At 41.6% G+C, this 16,500-nt stretch overlaps 1 protein-coding gene across 2 annotated transcripts in view; it reads right to left on the bottom strand.

Moving 5' to 3' along the window:
* The window catches only part of EPB41L4A (erythrocyte membrane protein band 4.1 like 4A), a 259,311-nt gene that overhangs the window by 31,050 nt on the left and 211,761 nt on the right, over positions 1-16,500 (bottom strand). The window contains exons 15-18 of one of the 2 annotated variants that reach the window (XM_029216794.1): positions 15,799-15,882; positions 14,702-14,815; positions 5,850-5,897; positions 4,664-4,741 (exon numbers count right to left, since the gene is read on the bottom strand). In XM_029216794.1, coding sequence (XP_029072627.1) covers positions 4,664-4,741; positions 5,850-5,897; positions 14,702-14,815; positions 15,799-15,882 — 324 coding nt within the window. The remainder of the gene's footprint in view (positions 1-4,663; positions 4,742-5,849; positions 5,898-14,701; positions 14,816-15,798; positions 15,883-16,500) is intronic. The other variant, XM_029216795.1, reaches the window with a different exon arrangement.

The following is a 16,500-nucleotide window of genomic DNA, read 5'->3' as shown; positions in this document are numbered from 1 at the left end:
TTACCCTTTTAATCCTCACCAGGCTCCAGAGTTACTTCCACTTTTATGCTTATGCAAAAAACACCAGACTAGTTCTCTGCCTCACTGCCCACCTCCTCCAAATCTCCCACTTCAAATCCTAAAAGCCTAGCAACACATCAAAGCTAATGACTAAGTAATCCACAGATCCTCCCCAGTGAATGCCCAAAGGAGTGCTGATTTTCATCAACAGCACAAAGGATACTTTGCAGACCGGTTTCTTTGAACATGAAGGATATTTTATTAAGCTCAAGGTATTTTCAGGGAAAGCTGGTTTATGAAAGGCTTCACTCTGATAGGTCTACCTCTTAGGTCCTCCTTCAACATACACTGTGGGCAAGTCCTGAGCATGGCCCAGGGGCTCAAACGCATAAAGACCAGCTGACTGGCCCTTCTGAACTTAGGTACAAGATTCAAAATTCTAACTAGTAAAACATAATTCAATCTAATATTCACATTAACTTCATGCTGCTTTGTACTTGGTAGGTTTCCAATTTGATGAATTTAATTCAACCGATTTTTTTCCCAAATTGGTATAACAAAAAGTAATCTGAAAAGAAATTTGCAGCCTTTTAGTTTTCAATCCTACCAGTGAATTGAATCCTACCAATTCCACTTCCCAATATCAATCTATCTCTCACTATTTAGATCATAATCACCACTTCATAACTTTTTGGAGGTCAGACACCCCCTTAAGAATCTGATTAAATCTACAGACTATCGCCAGAAAATTGTACACTTAGAAACACAAAGAATGTTACATACAATTTCTTGGGGTTATGAGACCCCTAAAACCTACCCATCAATCAGAGGGTAAGAATACCTGGTCTGAAAATACAAATGTGTAAAGTTAGGGTAGATGGGGAAATGGAAGACAAGGTTAAAAGAAAAGTGGAAAAGGTTGGAAAGAGGGTGTAGGAGAGGTGGGGACAGCCAAAGAAAGAGGCAGTGACTCCAAAATTAGATATTAAACTGTCCGGCTCCCTCCGCCAAAGTGCTATCACCTCTCAGATTTCATTTGGTCTTTGCAGTAACTCATTCAAGAAAGCAGATCAGGTAGTATGCACTCCATTTTAGGGATGAGAAAGCTAAGTTTAAATTTGTTAAATGAGCTGCCCAAGGTCAAACAGCAGGACATGGCAGAACCAAAACCCTGATCCACACCCTTGGGGGTTTTCTGACACATCACTGGCTCCTAAACAGAGACAGAAGTCAGAGAAGACAGGAAAGAAAGAGTGAGAAAGAAGCTAAGAAAAGAAAAAAAAGGGAACTGGGTGAGGAAAAATAATGTGATATAGTAAAAAGGGAGGCAAGAGAAGAGAAATGAAGATGAGGGTGTACGTAGAGACACTGAGGGGAAAATAAGGACTTTCTGTCATCTGAGATGTTATCACAAGAAACTGTGCTCCAACTTCCAGGTATTATACAAAGGGAGGAAAAATCTATTTTCTCAAATCTTAAAATCTAGAGAACTGTAGGTACCCATGCACATTATGAAAACAGTAAGGAAGCAACAACTGAAGTGAAAGGGGATTAAGAAAGACATAAACAATTCCCCAAAGGAGGCTCGAAGCCTCTGGTATTGTCGGAAACTTCTGTGGAATGAAACCCTGCAGTTACTGCACAGCCCTCACCATCTGGCCTCATTAGCTCTAGACCCAAAACTGACAGAGGGGGTGCTTATCTACAGTTATATTTTTCTAAAACTGAATCTAAACAACAATCCTTGTTTCTGATACTAGCCTTCCAGAGTCAATGTGGATTATGATTTTTTTTCATGGTTGTTAAAAGCCACAACTACTGCTTTGGATAAAGTTGATCTGTGAACATTGTCCTGTTAACTTGTGTTTCTCCGAACACAAAATCTGAGATATTGAAATTGTCATCCATGGGAACAGCAAGGCAGCTTAAAATCCAATGGGTAGACACAGTGAAAAAACAGTATTTACACAGAACTATCTCCAACCTAATAGGAGAGACCTTCCTTATGTTAAACAAACAAACAAACAAAAACAAAAACAAAAAAACGCCAAGAAAGAGTAGCATAGGAAAGAGCATCCCAAAGACCACACACAGTCTCCAGAAAGTCTCTCTGGAACTCTGTCCAGAGTTCCACTGGACACTTCATGGGCTTCAAAACAGTGCCTGAAAAGCAAATGTGCACAGTCTTTGTTCCTCTGCCTCAGGCTACAGTTCCCCTGCAGAGACAGGAAAATGGGGTGTGTCGGGTGCAGGCTCTGGTTTCCAAAGTGAGGAAGCATCCAGGTCTGCATTTAGAGACCTTGCTGGCAGGAAGTAGAACATCAACATGTTCAAGATTCACTTTGCCCCATTCTAGGGTTACCAGAGTCCTTTAATAAAAGTACAAAAGACGCTGGTGAGAGCTTGGCTGGGTCACGTTCCCGACCAAAATAAGGAAGGACAACTGAGGTTGAAGAGATTCATTCTCTCCCCCAAAGTAGAAAGTCAGACATCATTTGACAACCCTTCATTACAGACACAAGACATACTGTGTCTGTAATGGGACCATCAGCAGGGCCGCAGTATAGATACTCAGACCCTTGTACCCCGAGGTGGAATGACTGGGTTCTGGCAAAATTTTAAAGGCTAATAATGGGACGGAGGGGTTAGCGGCAGCATTGCGTAATGGGTACGTGGCACCCAGGGGCAGTGTAATGTGTTGCACCATCTTTCTCTGCACACTGTACCCACACCAGGATTTTCAGGAGTGGATATGGGAACTGCAAGACATGTTTCTTCCTCTGCCCACTTTTTGCTATGCCCCTGAGAGCTAGAGTCCAGACCTCACCTTCTACAGACACAGGCAACTTGTATAACCCTAGGGCAATATCTCTGCAGGTAAAACAAATGATTTTGAAAACCTTTGTGTCAGTGTGTTTTGAAAGCAATTTCTCATTAATAGCCTTACAAAGTACATTTGCATTTAAACATTCAGAACCACCATCATTCTAAAATACGGTACAAAGAAAGCCAGTCTAAAAAATTGTTCATGAAATTGGGTGGGAGGAGAAATTGGGGTAGAGGGAGAAAACACCTAGAAGGAATACTGAAACCAGTGCCCCTAGATCAGTAATGAGCTATTTAGGAACTTGCTGGCAACCTTTAAATAGTGTTTCATTTTAATAGCAAATGTCACCGTGAGCATTTTGGCCTGAAAAGACACTGTTTTTAAATAGGTTACCTTCTGAGAAGTTGAGAATAGAGCACCTATGAGCTCAACTTAGAATACACCAAGCAAAACAGAAATATATTTATTAAGATACTGGCTTGATCAGTAAGTACAAATGGGGGAGGGAGGCTGTTTTGTTTGTTAGTTTTGCTTTGTTTTGTGTTGTTTGTGCAGAAATACTGAATTTTAGAGCAGGAAGAGGGTACCTGAGGGAGATCTACCCTCCACACTTGGCTTTTTATAGATAAAGAAACTGAAATCATTTCCTTGAGAAAGTTGTCCTTACACACTGAGATCTCACCTCTATCTAGTATGATGCCAGCCCCTAAGAAGGCTCCACATGGAAAGCTTCCTAAGAAAATGGCCCACTCTTACAATGCTATCTGGGCTGTTATTACACAGGCTTTGTAGTTAGAGAGGGAGGCCAATTCAATGCATGACCAGCACAAGAGCTCTGAGCACTAAAGAAGGACCTTGGAGATTATCTTATCCAACTTCTTCATTTTACAGAGGAGAAAAAGACGGCCCAGAAAAATAAAGCAACCAAGCAAGACTCCACGTCAGGTGAGAACCGGTTTCCCAACAGTGGCCCTACGGACGTTCTTGGGGCCAGATATTTCTTTGTTGTAGAGGGCTGTCCTGTGCATTGGAGGATGTTTAGCAGCCTCTCTAGCCAGCAGCAATCCCCCCCCACAATTGTGACATCCAAAAGTATCCCAAAACATTGCCAAATGTCCTCAGGGAACACAGGGAAAGACAAAACTGTCCCCATTTGAGAACCACTGGGTTGGAAACTGGCATAACCAGTAACCAAATCCCTCACCTCGCCAACCTGGTGCTCTTTCATTATATGATTACTTGTTTTCAAATAAGTATTCCGGAACTAGGAAGAACTGGTTAGTGCATTAAGCCATCACTGACATTGATTACATGTCAAATCATGTTATTAACAAGCTCTTAAGTCTTAAAGATATGAACTAATTGCATTTACCCATCTAACTGTGTGCACCTGGCACGAGTATAAACACGTATTTGCATGTACACATACATAAGGCTGAAACTATGCAACTATGAGTGTCTCGTTTTTTGGCTGGGCAAAGGATAGTGATGTCATGTTAAAAGACACTTCAGGGAGAAATCGCTCTACAAATGGTAAAATTTCTTACCACCCTCAAACAAATTCACCACGTGTTGTACCTAAATATAGGTCATCATTTTTTTTATTAACAAGAAGGAACCTCACTGTCAAATTGTTTAATCATCTTATTATAATGATAAGAAACTCAGTCCAAAGAGCTGAGGTTTCCTAAAACCGTGCTTTAAAATCATGCCAGATTCCTTCTTAAACACAGATGAGAAAAATCAGGCATAGAAATTCATAGGACACACAGCTTCTATGACCAGTGGTAGCCTCTGATTTCAGAGTTCCCGTTAACCACGACCTTCCAATATTACCTGTTTCTCTTTTTCCGGTGTTCTCTATTAGAATTTTCTGATTCACTACCACTGCTTGTGTTACAGCGTGAGCGCGACCTGAAAACAAAATAAGAGCAAAAGGAAAAAAAAAAAAACAACCCACATTTATGACAAATGAAAAATTTCAGAAAGGTTCATGTTGGTTCTTTAGAATTAATTTTGCAGTAAAATTACTAATCCAAACATAAGTAGCTGTCGTACCCTCTCCCAGTCAGAGTTTCTCAGTTCAGCCAGGCATCTGAGTGTCTACAGAAATGAGAGCAGATTAAAGCAAATGTCACCATGCTCCCTGAAGGGACCACAGAAACAAATACTTCCAACAGAACTCTGACGTGGAAAAGCTAAAAGCCCCTGGGGTGGACTAAATATGGACACAAAGTCCTGTCAAACCCCTACCTTCATGGAGAAGGGGAGAGTTTATTTCCCCTCCTCTTGAATTTGTGCTGGTCCTGTGACTGATTTTTACCAACAGAAGAAGGTGTAAGGGATACTCTGCCAGTTCTAGGACAGTCTCTTAACAGGGCTGGTAGCTTCTGCTTCCTTCCAGCCACCTAAGTTAGCCAGGTGCAGAGACCACAGACAGAGAGAGGTCCCAGATTGCCAGCCATTCTGCCAGGGACTAGCTAGACTAGCTAACAAACAGAATCACACAAGATATATATGGCTGTTGTTATGTTCAACCACCAAGTTTTGGGTGGTTTTAATGTAGCAAGAGATAACCGAGGGAATTCCCTGGCGGTCCAGTGGTCGAGACTCCACGCTTCCACTGCAGGGGGCACGGGTTTGATCCCTGGTCAGGGAAGTAAGATCCTGCATGCCACCGCACGCACGATGCGGCCAAAAAAAAAAAAAAAAGAAAGAAAGAAAGAAAGAAAAAAAAAGAGATAACTGAGACAGCTCCTCTAAGACAAAAGGAGCAGAAAAAAGAAAAAAAGAGAAACTCCTAAGGATGTTAAGAAAGGAAGACTGAGAACCAGTTGAAGCCAAAATTGATATTTCAAAGTTAAAAAAAATTACAATACTCTTAAAAAAACATTACAATACTCTTAAAGCAGCCACTAATAAAACAAAACATTTTCCCCACTCCTGCCTCAGGTCTGCGCTGTGCTAATCTGCTAAGCCCCCTCCCTCTCCCTTGACCCGCCTTCCAATTTGTTTTCTTTACCTCCTCCTCTGCTTTAGATCTGAGTCCTCACCACTGTTATGGGCTTTCCTATGGAAAACAAACAAACGACATTAAGGAGAAGAGAAAATTATCAGTTGGCTAAGGAAAGCATACCCAAATGAGTTTCACTTCAGTTAACGTACATCCCTTACAGAGTCATCGGTTCACCAAACACAGCAGTCACACACATATGCTCAGCCCTACAACTGGCCCCAGAAACATAATACCAACTGGTCTCAAGAAGCCAGCAATCTAGCAGGGGCTACAAACAGACCATAAATAACTATGCACAACGTGTCTGGTAAGTTCCATTCATCCAATGAAGGGGCTCATCTGTAGTTCCTAGGTCTGCAAGTGAAACCAAGTGCTAACCTAATTAGGCCCACCAAACCTTACCTGCCTCGCATGCTTTTTTTTGGGGGGGGGGGGAAGTGGGCTGTGTTGGATCTTCATTGCTGTGCATGGACTTTCTCTAGTTGCAGCAAGCGGGGGCTACTCTTCATTGCAGTGCAGTGGGCTCTAGGCGCACGGGTTTCAGTAGTTGTGGCACACGGGCTCAGGAGTTGTGGCTTGCGGGCTCTAGAGCACAGGCTCAGTAGTTGTTGCGCATGGACTTAGCTGCTCCGCGGCATGTGGGATCTTCCCGGACCAGGGATCAAACCCGTGTCCCCTGCATTGGCAGGCGGATTCTTAGCCACTGCGCCACCAGGGAAGTCCTGCCTTGCGTGCTTTCAATTGATTTTAAATTAGATGCCCACAGCTTCCTTATACATAACACCTCTGACATATGGGTCACAATAGTAATGGTTGCTTAAGTTGTTTTTCAGGAACTTGGAATTAGTTCTTGCCCAGTTCAGACCGGCTGAAACCACTCACCATTCAACTGGGCCTGCGTGAGTGTCCAATGGATGACCTTTTGATGTCAGAGGGCCAAAACCTCCACCCTCAGAACATGTGAACTCCAATATTTTTTGAACATGTGTCCTATGAAGAGCCATGAAGCTCGACTACATTTGCACAGACCACCAATTACCTCCCTCTTCTTACCTCCAGTCACCTCTCCCCACGCCTCAGACCACCCTGCCTCTTTATCCCATGAATAGCCCTAAGCCCTATCTTCAGGGAGGCAGATTTGAGATTTGTTCTCCCTTCACCTTGCTTGGCTGTCTCGTGAATAAACTGTTTCTCTGAAGCAAACCTTGGCATCTCAGCATTTGGCTTGCTGCAAAGTTGGGCAAACAAACCCAATTCAGTAACACAATCAACCAAGCCAAGTTCTGCCATAATCTGACATCAGCTCTCACCCAAATGCCCTTTCCAACACCCTGGCCTCCACGTCCCTTGTCATCGTCTCTAATGACCTCTTCACTACAACTCAGCAACCCCATCATGGTCACACTTTGGACTTTATCATCTGTAACCACCCACAAACACTCTGCTCTCTGACTGAAATCTCCTCTCCTTCCTGAATACCACTTCCTATTTACCTTCAAACAGCTTCGATGGGGCACTCTGGTTAAATATGCGGGCTCTGTAGTCCTGAATGTGAATCCCATCCCATCCATTGTTAAGTTGTGTGATTTAAACAAATTACTTCTCTACTGAGCCTCAGTTTTAATAGTACTTCCCACACAGGGTTTTTATGAGGATAAAATGAATTAATATATTTAAAATGCACAGAGTAGGACCCGGCCCACTATCAGCACTCAATAAATGCTGGCTATTATTAGTATTACTATTATTGCTTATTCAATGACTTCCATTCTATCTTTCTTTGACCTCAGTAGTACCATCTGTCTATAGACCTTGCAACTTTCCATCAGTTCCTCACCTTTTTTCGTTCCCTCCCTGACTCAGCTCAGATTTCCATCATCTCAATAACATGTATTCCAGTACTCGAAACTTCCTCCAACTCTGTTTTTTGTTCAGTCTTTTTGTCAAAACCCCAAGTATGGGTGAATCCAACTCTCCAGGTTCTCTGAGCCAGCCGGCAAAAGCTGGCCGAGCAGTGCTGGATGAAGTTACGTAAAAGGGCATATTAGCTACACTACAAATCCATTTGCATAACCTCAAGTAGATCTACAACATGACCCAGCAATCCTACCACCTTTCTCTGATCTAAGTACTCTCAGTTTCTGTAAAGCAGTTTCAAACTCTTTTCACCTCGCAACCCTCTACTGCTTCAGCAGATGACTTTGTGTTCTCCTTCCAAAGTGAAAAGTAGCCAGCCATCAGATGGGAACTCTTTCCTCTTCCTGTTACCAAAAATAAAACTGACCAACATCTCCCTCTCTTATTTACGGAACTGTCCTTATAATTAAGGTCAGTCCCTTCACCTGTGCCGTGTGGGTCCCATCACCTCTTATCCACTCTGTGACTGTCATTAACTACCCTCCTATCGCTCACATATATTCAACTTGTCCTCATAGCAAATTCTTTTACCAGCTTTTCAACATTCTCAAGTCTCTCCTATTTAGACATACACATAACTACTTTGACTCCACATCACCCATGATTTCCTGCCCAGTCTCTCCTCTCTCCTTCAAAGCCACACTTCTTGAGAGAGGTGTCTATGCCCTTTGGTCTCCATTTCCTTACCCTTTGTTATACGTGCCTTTGCACTCCAGTCAGGGCAGACATGGCTCTTTAAGGCCACATTCATGACTTTCATTCCCCCATTTTCCTAACATAATTATATCAAATAACATAACACTGATATGTAAACGCAATTATATAAGTATTGTTCACAGATGATCTAAACAGTGTTTCGGAACACAATTCCATTCTTGTATGGGTTTAAGGTTTTCTTAGCGATGATAACTGCCAAGTTTTCTACATACCTATCAGCTGCTTAGTTTTCCTTGTGCTTCTCACTGACTCTTCATCCCAACTCTGAGAAAACTGCAAAGCTCCTCCTGAGATGCACGAATACTCAGATAATCTGCAAGTTACATTTACATCCCTCCTGGAGCCCTCTGCCCTCCTGCTCATATCTGAACAGCCTGCTGTCTAGTACTGCTGCACAAATGTCACTTTGATTAACTCTCTTCACCATGAACCAGGGAATTCCTTTTGCTTCTGTTGGATGGTTCCCATATTTCCAGGTCTCATGGCCTCTTGTCTTGGTTTTGGTGGAACTTGTTGACAGAGAAAACTGCTTGGCAGGTACATTATTTTTTTTTTGTTTTGAGAGCTGAAATTTCTGACAATGTCTTTATTCTACACATATAATTATGGTTTATCTGGGCACAGAATCCTAAATTGAAAATAATCTTCCTTCAGCATTTTGAAGGCAATGCCTCGTTATCTTCTTTGCCTGTGTTTGCTGTTAATGCCATGATTCTGATTTGTCACCATTCGTGCGTGGCCTTTCTTTTCTCTCCCATTTTCCTCCCCGACACCAAGTTTTAAAAATTCTTTCTTAATCTATAATGTTTTGAAATTTAATGATCTTGGTATGGATCTAATTTTTCAATCTAGTATGACAAATACTCAGTGGGTTCTCTCTATAGAGTTAAATCATTCCGTTCTGGGATATTTTCTTGTACTATTTCTTTTTTTTTTTTTTTTTTTTGTATTTACTATTTCTTTAATAGTTTCCTCTCCTGCAATTTTTGTCTTTTTTCCCTTAGAAAGTTTATTAGTCAAATGATTGATATCCAGGTTCGATCATTTTTAATCCTTATTTCCATGGATTTGTTTTGTTTTGTTTTGGTTCTACTTTGGGAAAGATTTCCTTAACTTTATCTTCCAAACCTTCTATTAATTATGTAAAATTCTACCCCACGAATTTAAAATCTGAAAACTCTTATGCACTCTTTCCTTTCAATACCACAGTTTTCACTTTTCTAAAGATAATAAACTTTTTTAGAAATTTTTCTTTGTTTCTTATATTGTCTCTATTTCCTGTGAGCTCCCACACATGCACTCCTAATTGTTGGTTCAGTCTCTGTCTTTCCAAAGAGATGCTATCCTCAAGTGCCAGGTGATTATGGCTCTCTTCGTATTTAAGCATTAGGCACGAGAAAGACTGGAACCCTCTGGATGGTGCAGTGCATGTTAACTGAGGGCCTCACTGCAATGTGGAGCTAAGTAAAGTGGGTAGTCTCAACCATTTCATTGGAGGATCCTTTGAAAGCTGCTATCTGTAGGCCTTTCCCCTAGTATCTGTCCATATCCTACAGTGAGATTTTCTAATCTCATGCCTAGGAGATATAAACCTGGCTTCTAGCAGTCTGGGAATGAAGAGGGACGGAAGCTATTTAGTAACCAGATTCTTCACTCTCTTGATTTTTCACATGGGCACAATTTCACTAACTCTTTTACAAATTAATCCTCTTCGACTAAAGCAAATAAATGCTAAAGTTTCTCACAGCTCTATCACTGGCTTTGTCTTTGCATTCTATCCATACTGTCTATCTAGACAGCCTCAGTTCTATTTCATATTTCAACTAACACCTACGAGAAATCTATATTTCAGTCCAGATGGCTAATCTAGCTCCTGACTTATATCCAACAATCCATGTAAATCCCGCATGTGGACTTCTCAAAGGTACCACAAATTCAACTTATCAACAACCAAACTCAGAGCTATGCTTTTTGAGCCTGTAATGTCCAGGTGGTTCTTATTTCAGTACATCACACCTCAATCCATGAAACTGCACAAGCCCGTACTCATTCTTGACATCTGTCACTCCTTCACCCCTCATTTTGGTCCTTCTAGTCCCACTGCTTTTACCTCCTACAGGGTAGCAAAACCATTCACTTCCTTATATCTCCACATCACCACCTTAGCGCAAGCTCCCATTCTCTCTCTCCAGGACTCATATGCTGCCTGATCTATTTCCCCTACTACCTTCTCCCACCTTCTCTCCACAGGACAGTAAGGATCACCTTTACCCAATACAAATGCAACTGTGGTATCACCCCCTTAGAAAAACCACTGGTCTAATGACCAAAATCCTCAACAAAGTCCAGGTGTCTTTTTTTTTTTTTTTTTGCGGTACGCGGGCCTCTCACTGTTGTGGCCTCTCCCGCTGCGGAGCACAGGCTCCGGACGCGCAGGCTCAGCGGCCATGGCTCACGGGCCCAGCCGCTCCGCGGCACGTGGGATCTTCCCGGACCGGGGCACGAACCCGTGTCCCCTGCATTGGCAGGCGGACTCTCAACCACTGCGCCACCAGGGAAGCCCTCCAGGTGTCCTTTGAGATCTGGCCTCATCTTTCTCTCTGGGCTCATTTCCAACACATTTCTGTTCACTCAGTGCTTGAGCAACACTGGCTTTTCAGCCTTGCTCCACACTCTGTTCCATCCCAAGGCCCCTGAATATGTTGCCCCCGAATATGTTGCCCCCATTCCTGGAATGATCTTTTCTCTTCTTGCCTGCTCTGGCCTCAGCACGCAGCTCAAGAATCCAACCTCAGGGAACACTTCCCGACCTCCTTGACTCAAGGACTCAGCAAAACTTCACCTATTGGTGCTGGTTACACAAGTGTTTGGTTTGTTAAAATTTATCAAGCTGTTATACCTGTGATATGTGTACTTTTCTGGAGACATGTTAGGTTACAATAACAAGTTCTTATAAATCCCTCTAAGCACCCTATTAACTCCCCACTCAAGGACATAGAAAAGTTATAACTGCATAGGCATTTGTGTGATTCGTGTATTTCTTCCCCAAATTGTAAGCTCCCAAAGGGCAGGGACTTTCTCTAGTGCTGTTTAACACAGTGCCTGGCATAAAGTAGGCACTAATGAACATTTCTGAGTGTGAAAAGGGACAGGGGTGAAAATAACTTGTACTGGCTAGGAAGTATGCTAGCCTTCTTCTTCTAGAACAGGACTGCTTAAACAAGCAGGCTTCAGGGTCTCCATGAACCTTGAAATATTCTATGAAAATTTGTCCGTGTATTTAATTAAGTACTTTTTCCTCCTCCGGAATGAATCCAACATTTCATCAGATTCTCAGAGAGTTTTATCACCGAAAAAGGTTAAGGATCAGTGTTCTAGACTCAGCCAGAATTTGATAGATTTATCCATTTGATGACAAACAACTGGCAAAATAGAAAATTTTGATATGTTTTGCAAAATATGTTACCCTGGCCATGCACTGCAAAATAGAATTTTCTATTATTAAATTTAAGTCCTTGAGATTTCTCCATGATGATGACAAATCTCGGTTTTAAATGTCAGAGTTTATCCAGCTATGCAGGGATTTGTGCTCAAGGGCAAGGTAAATATGTGTGAAAATAAAACAAGACTGAGAAGGACAGGGCAATTATAGGGCATTTAGAGGGGAAAGAAACAAAGAATGAGCTCTAGCTCTTTATACCAACATGCAGCAATGTCTAGTCTCCTCAAAACACACATGCCCAATAAGAGATCTTTCAAGTACCACACAGAACCAGACAGAGGCCCTGATGCTCAGACAAAAAGACTCTCTATAAAATCAAAAGCCTTTCCTCTGGATGGTGCCAATGAAAGGATCCTCTGTCCACGCACCACAATTACTTCTCTGTATTTCACAGGAAGCCAGCAGAAAACGTATCTCAGTAAAAAAGTCATTAAGTCTGGATTTGGGAATATGTGTGCTCCCGACTATTTCAAGCAATTTGTTCGGGGGAAAAAAATGTAAATTTTTATAAATAATGTAAAAACTTGATAAATTCATTTTCAAGCATATTAAAATAAAAATGACCATCTGCTCAATGTGTGTAATTATTTTATTTAGGGAATGCTGAAAAGGTACACTAATAATTTAGGATGAAAAACTATAAAAACCTATCTATTTAACAATCAAACAGTGCCAAATTCTTAATATATTTAGCAATTCCCACTACCCACATCCCCTGAACACATATATACACACAAATACACTTTAAAGTGTTTCCCAGTGATGTTGCCTTGGTTTTAAGTGTTGTCCAAGACGAACCAATCGTTGGTAGGGAAGGAGGGCAGAAAATCTATTCCCCTGCCTTAAGTGATGACTCATTATCCCTGCCTTTTTCAGATGTACAGACCTGGATCCACTTCTAGACTGGAACAGTTACCCACAAGGAACAGCTACCATTTTCTCCCCAAGCCTGTTTTCTCATCTGTGAAAGTGAGATAATAATGCTGGGCCAGGGATTTTCCATCGGTTCTCAGTCCCATCTGCACCCACCGCTAATCTCCCCTGTATTGCCAAGACTGGAGGCCTTAATATCACATCTTCCTGGATTCCTTTGCCACTTAGGCACTCAGGAGAGATTTGAAGGCAGGAGGAAAGGGCAAGTGATTTTGCTTCTAGCAGCACCTGTGGCACCCACTGTTGCACTCCTTACAACTGGGGGTTCCACAGTGTTAGCTATGGCAGTGGTACCTCTAGCAGTGGCAGCAAGAGTCACTCCTACAGTGGCGGAGCCCCCGGAGTGCCAGCAGCAAGTACAGGCACCCGAGGGCCAGCTGAAAGGCGGAAGCAGCCTTGACTCTCTGGGTGACACCCTGTCTCTCCTCTTACTCCTGGCTGCACAGTGTCCAGGTTGCAGACATGCACCACTCTCTGCCTTTTGCTCCTTCAGTCCTGTCCACGTTTGTGTACCAATCCCTGCATTAATCCCTCTCTGCTGGAAAGGCCTAGTGACTGAATGATATATACACCAATTTCTATAGGGGTATCATAAGGATTAAATGAGATAACACATAGCAAGTAATCTGCTCAGTACTTGGAACATGGTAAATGGAAGCTATTTTTCCATTATTCTATCTAATCGTGTTGCTCATGATCCAGCTCCCCCTTCTCAGTCCTACTAGGTGAAGGTGATGACCTTTCCCTTCTTAATCACCAAAGGATTTCAGTGAAGTTGGACCTGGTTTGAGAAAGCTGGGGATGAAGACCCTGGGAAACTGGCAGAAGTAGAAGACATCAAACAGGGATGGACCAGCAAGTGAGTAGGAACAAGGGCAGAGAAAAGAGAAGGGCTTCTGCTTTCTAAATCTACAGTGTATACAAAAAGAACCTTGACAGTTATCTGAAAACATGACCTGAACTTCTCATAATTATAAGTCACTTGTAAAATACCATTTATGTAGGTACACAAAGTAAAACACAGTCCCCATCAGGTAAGAATGAAATGAGTTTCTCTGGTAAGTGATTTCTAGGTCTTCCTCTCTTGGACCTGTCATATTGCCCAGGCTGCTTTGCAGAGACAGTCCAAAACTACTAGATATGAATTTTTTTTAGTTAAGTACACACACGCAAATATAATCACACAAACAATGTGACCTGCTGGGTAAAATGTAACAGGATTCATTTTCTCTGTTCTTTGAAAGGGGTTTTACTCAAGTTTAAGCAACAATATCAGTCCTGAGAGCAAAGCACTCAGTCTCCACTAAGAGAATTCTCTCTAAACATAATCCTATCTTCTCAGATCAAAACATTTAAATCTTTTATATATTAATATGTATCATTATACAATATATATTATATACACTACATATTATATATACTATATAATATCTATTCTCAAAATACATTATATACATTTTTTAAAATGTAGTCTTAACTACAATACAGAAAGCGAGTTCCCACCAATATTTCATGAAATTATTCTCTGAAACTCTGGCTGTTTAAGAGAAATGCTTCAGGACCCCTAGCTTATTTTATCTCAATTAAAAACAAAAATAAACATATATCCTTATTGTGAAGCAATTATACTCTAATAAAGATATTAAAAAAAAAAAACCCGAAAGCATAAGCTCTCTGTTACCATGGGGAGACAAACAATCATGATACTATGAGAGTAACCTGTGATTAAAATGCGGCTGGGATCCAGGGCTTCTGTTGGGAATTTAAAACCAAGGGTCGTTCAGCTTACCTCCTCCTGGTGGGCTGTACAGAGTCATGGTCGCTCCCACACGAGGGGTTTCGGCGGCGTGCATAGGGGAACTTGGGAGATTTCGTGCGGTCGTTCGGGGAGTTGTAGAGTCCGCTGGAGTGGAAGAGGAAAGGTCAATGATGTCCGCAGAGGGCCTGGAGGAGCAACACCCTAACCTGGATCTAGGGAAGTGTTCATGACTGCACATTTGTTACTGCCTGGAGAATACTGGATCATGGGCACATGGTTCTCTTTGCTGACAAGGTTTCTTGAAAGAAAAGAGAAGTAAACAAATCATAAAAATCTTCATTTTGCAGGAACGGGTTTGTCTCACTGGCCTTCAACAGTAAGAAACCAACACACACAAATGATGGCAATAACAACAACAATCCACACTTATAATGAAACCACCACATGCCAGGTGCTGCCTGAGCTGAGGGCTTTATATTCATTATCTCAGCTTTTCTCCAGATCAACCCTAATCACCAAAGTACAATTATTAGACCCATGTAACAGAAAAGAAAACAGAAATACAGAATGTTTAATTACGCAGCCAAGTAGAGTAGCTAGGAAAGAGGCAGAGCTAGAATCTGAACCACTGTGTGGTCAGACCTGGAACCACCATAACTATATGGCCAGTAAGTTATGATGCAGGTCTGCTCCTGGTATGGTAGCTGTGAACAAAAGAAACTAAATATTTCTATATTTCTAGGAATAAAGGTCTACTAGAAGCACTATTCATGAGCTATAGTTTTCAACTCAAGTTTTTACAAGAACTATGAAATTGGGAAAATTACCATTTATATGTCATTTCGCATATTCTAATGACCACCAAGCCATCCTAATGCTCTTTCAGGCAGTTTCTTAGTATATACAAATTTTCCTTTCTGTCTTTCCAGGAGAAAGTTTCACGTTAGGACACATCCTGTTGACCTCTACTTCAGAAGTTCTCGGTCACACAGATTTAGGAATCTGACTGACTTGTCCACAGTTAGTCATCACCAGCCACAAAGCAGTTGGATTCCATTATTTAACAAGCTGCAATTGCTAACCCCTTTTATACTGTTCTCCTTTATAAAAACAATGATTCTCTTTACCTCTGGGGGCCATTTTCTTCCCACGGCGCATGAGATTTGCTTCTTTGGGTAACAGGGCTGTTTTCATTCTTTGCTTTCTTAAAGCTTTAATTAAAAAACAAAAAGAGTGTAGAAATTAGCTAGAAAATAAAAGGAATTAATTAGCTAGAAAATAAAAAGAAATTAACTCACATACTTATTTCTTCAGTAAAATTATTTAACAAATGTTTTAAAATGTGTTTTTATTTATACCTGTGACTCATTCCAGAAAGAATATAAAGTGGCTACCTTAATTTAAAAAAATACTTGTTTCCAGCAGTACTTTGGGGGTCTCTTTTCCCCTTCTTTCTTTCTAGTTTTACTTCTTTATGTCAACCAAATGCCGAGTCATCAATTGTTAAGAACCTTTCTAAAGAGTCCACCTGCAGGACAGGAAAAAAGGGCACCAGGAAGCCAAGAAAAAGAGGCTGATGAGAAAGGAAAGTTGAGTATCTGGGCTCATGAAGCTGGCTCCCTCTTTTCAGCAGTGGTCAGAGACCGCTGGCTTTGGCCTTGGGTCTGAATCTATGCAGGCTGGTCAGCTCTGGGCAGGTTCAGGCTACCGGAACTGACTTTCTCTGCCCCCAGCTTCTGCCATATCTTGGCTTCATCCTTCCAAATCAGAATGACTTTCAAATGCTATTTCCTGACCTAGTATTATCTTTCTGCCCTAAGAATGTAAAT

This window comes from Monodon monoceros, unplaced genomic scaffold, assembly GCF_005190385.1.
Source record: "Monodon monoceros isolate NGI ecotype Baffin Bay Population unplaced genomic scaffold, NGI_Narwhal_1 Super_Scaffold_12, whole genome shotgun sequence".
NCBI lineage: Eukaryota > Metazoa > Chordata > Mammalia > Artiodactyla > Monodontidae > Monodon > Monodon monoceros.
This window is presented reverse-complemented; position numbering and strand designations above follow the sequence as displayed.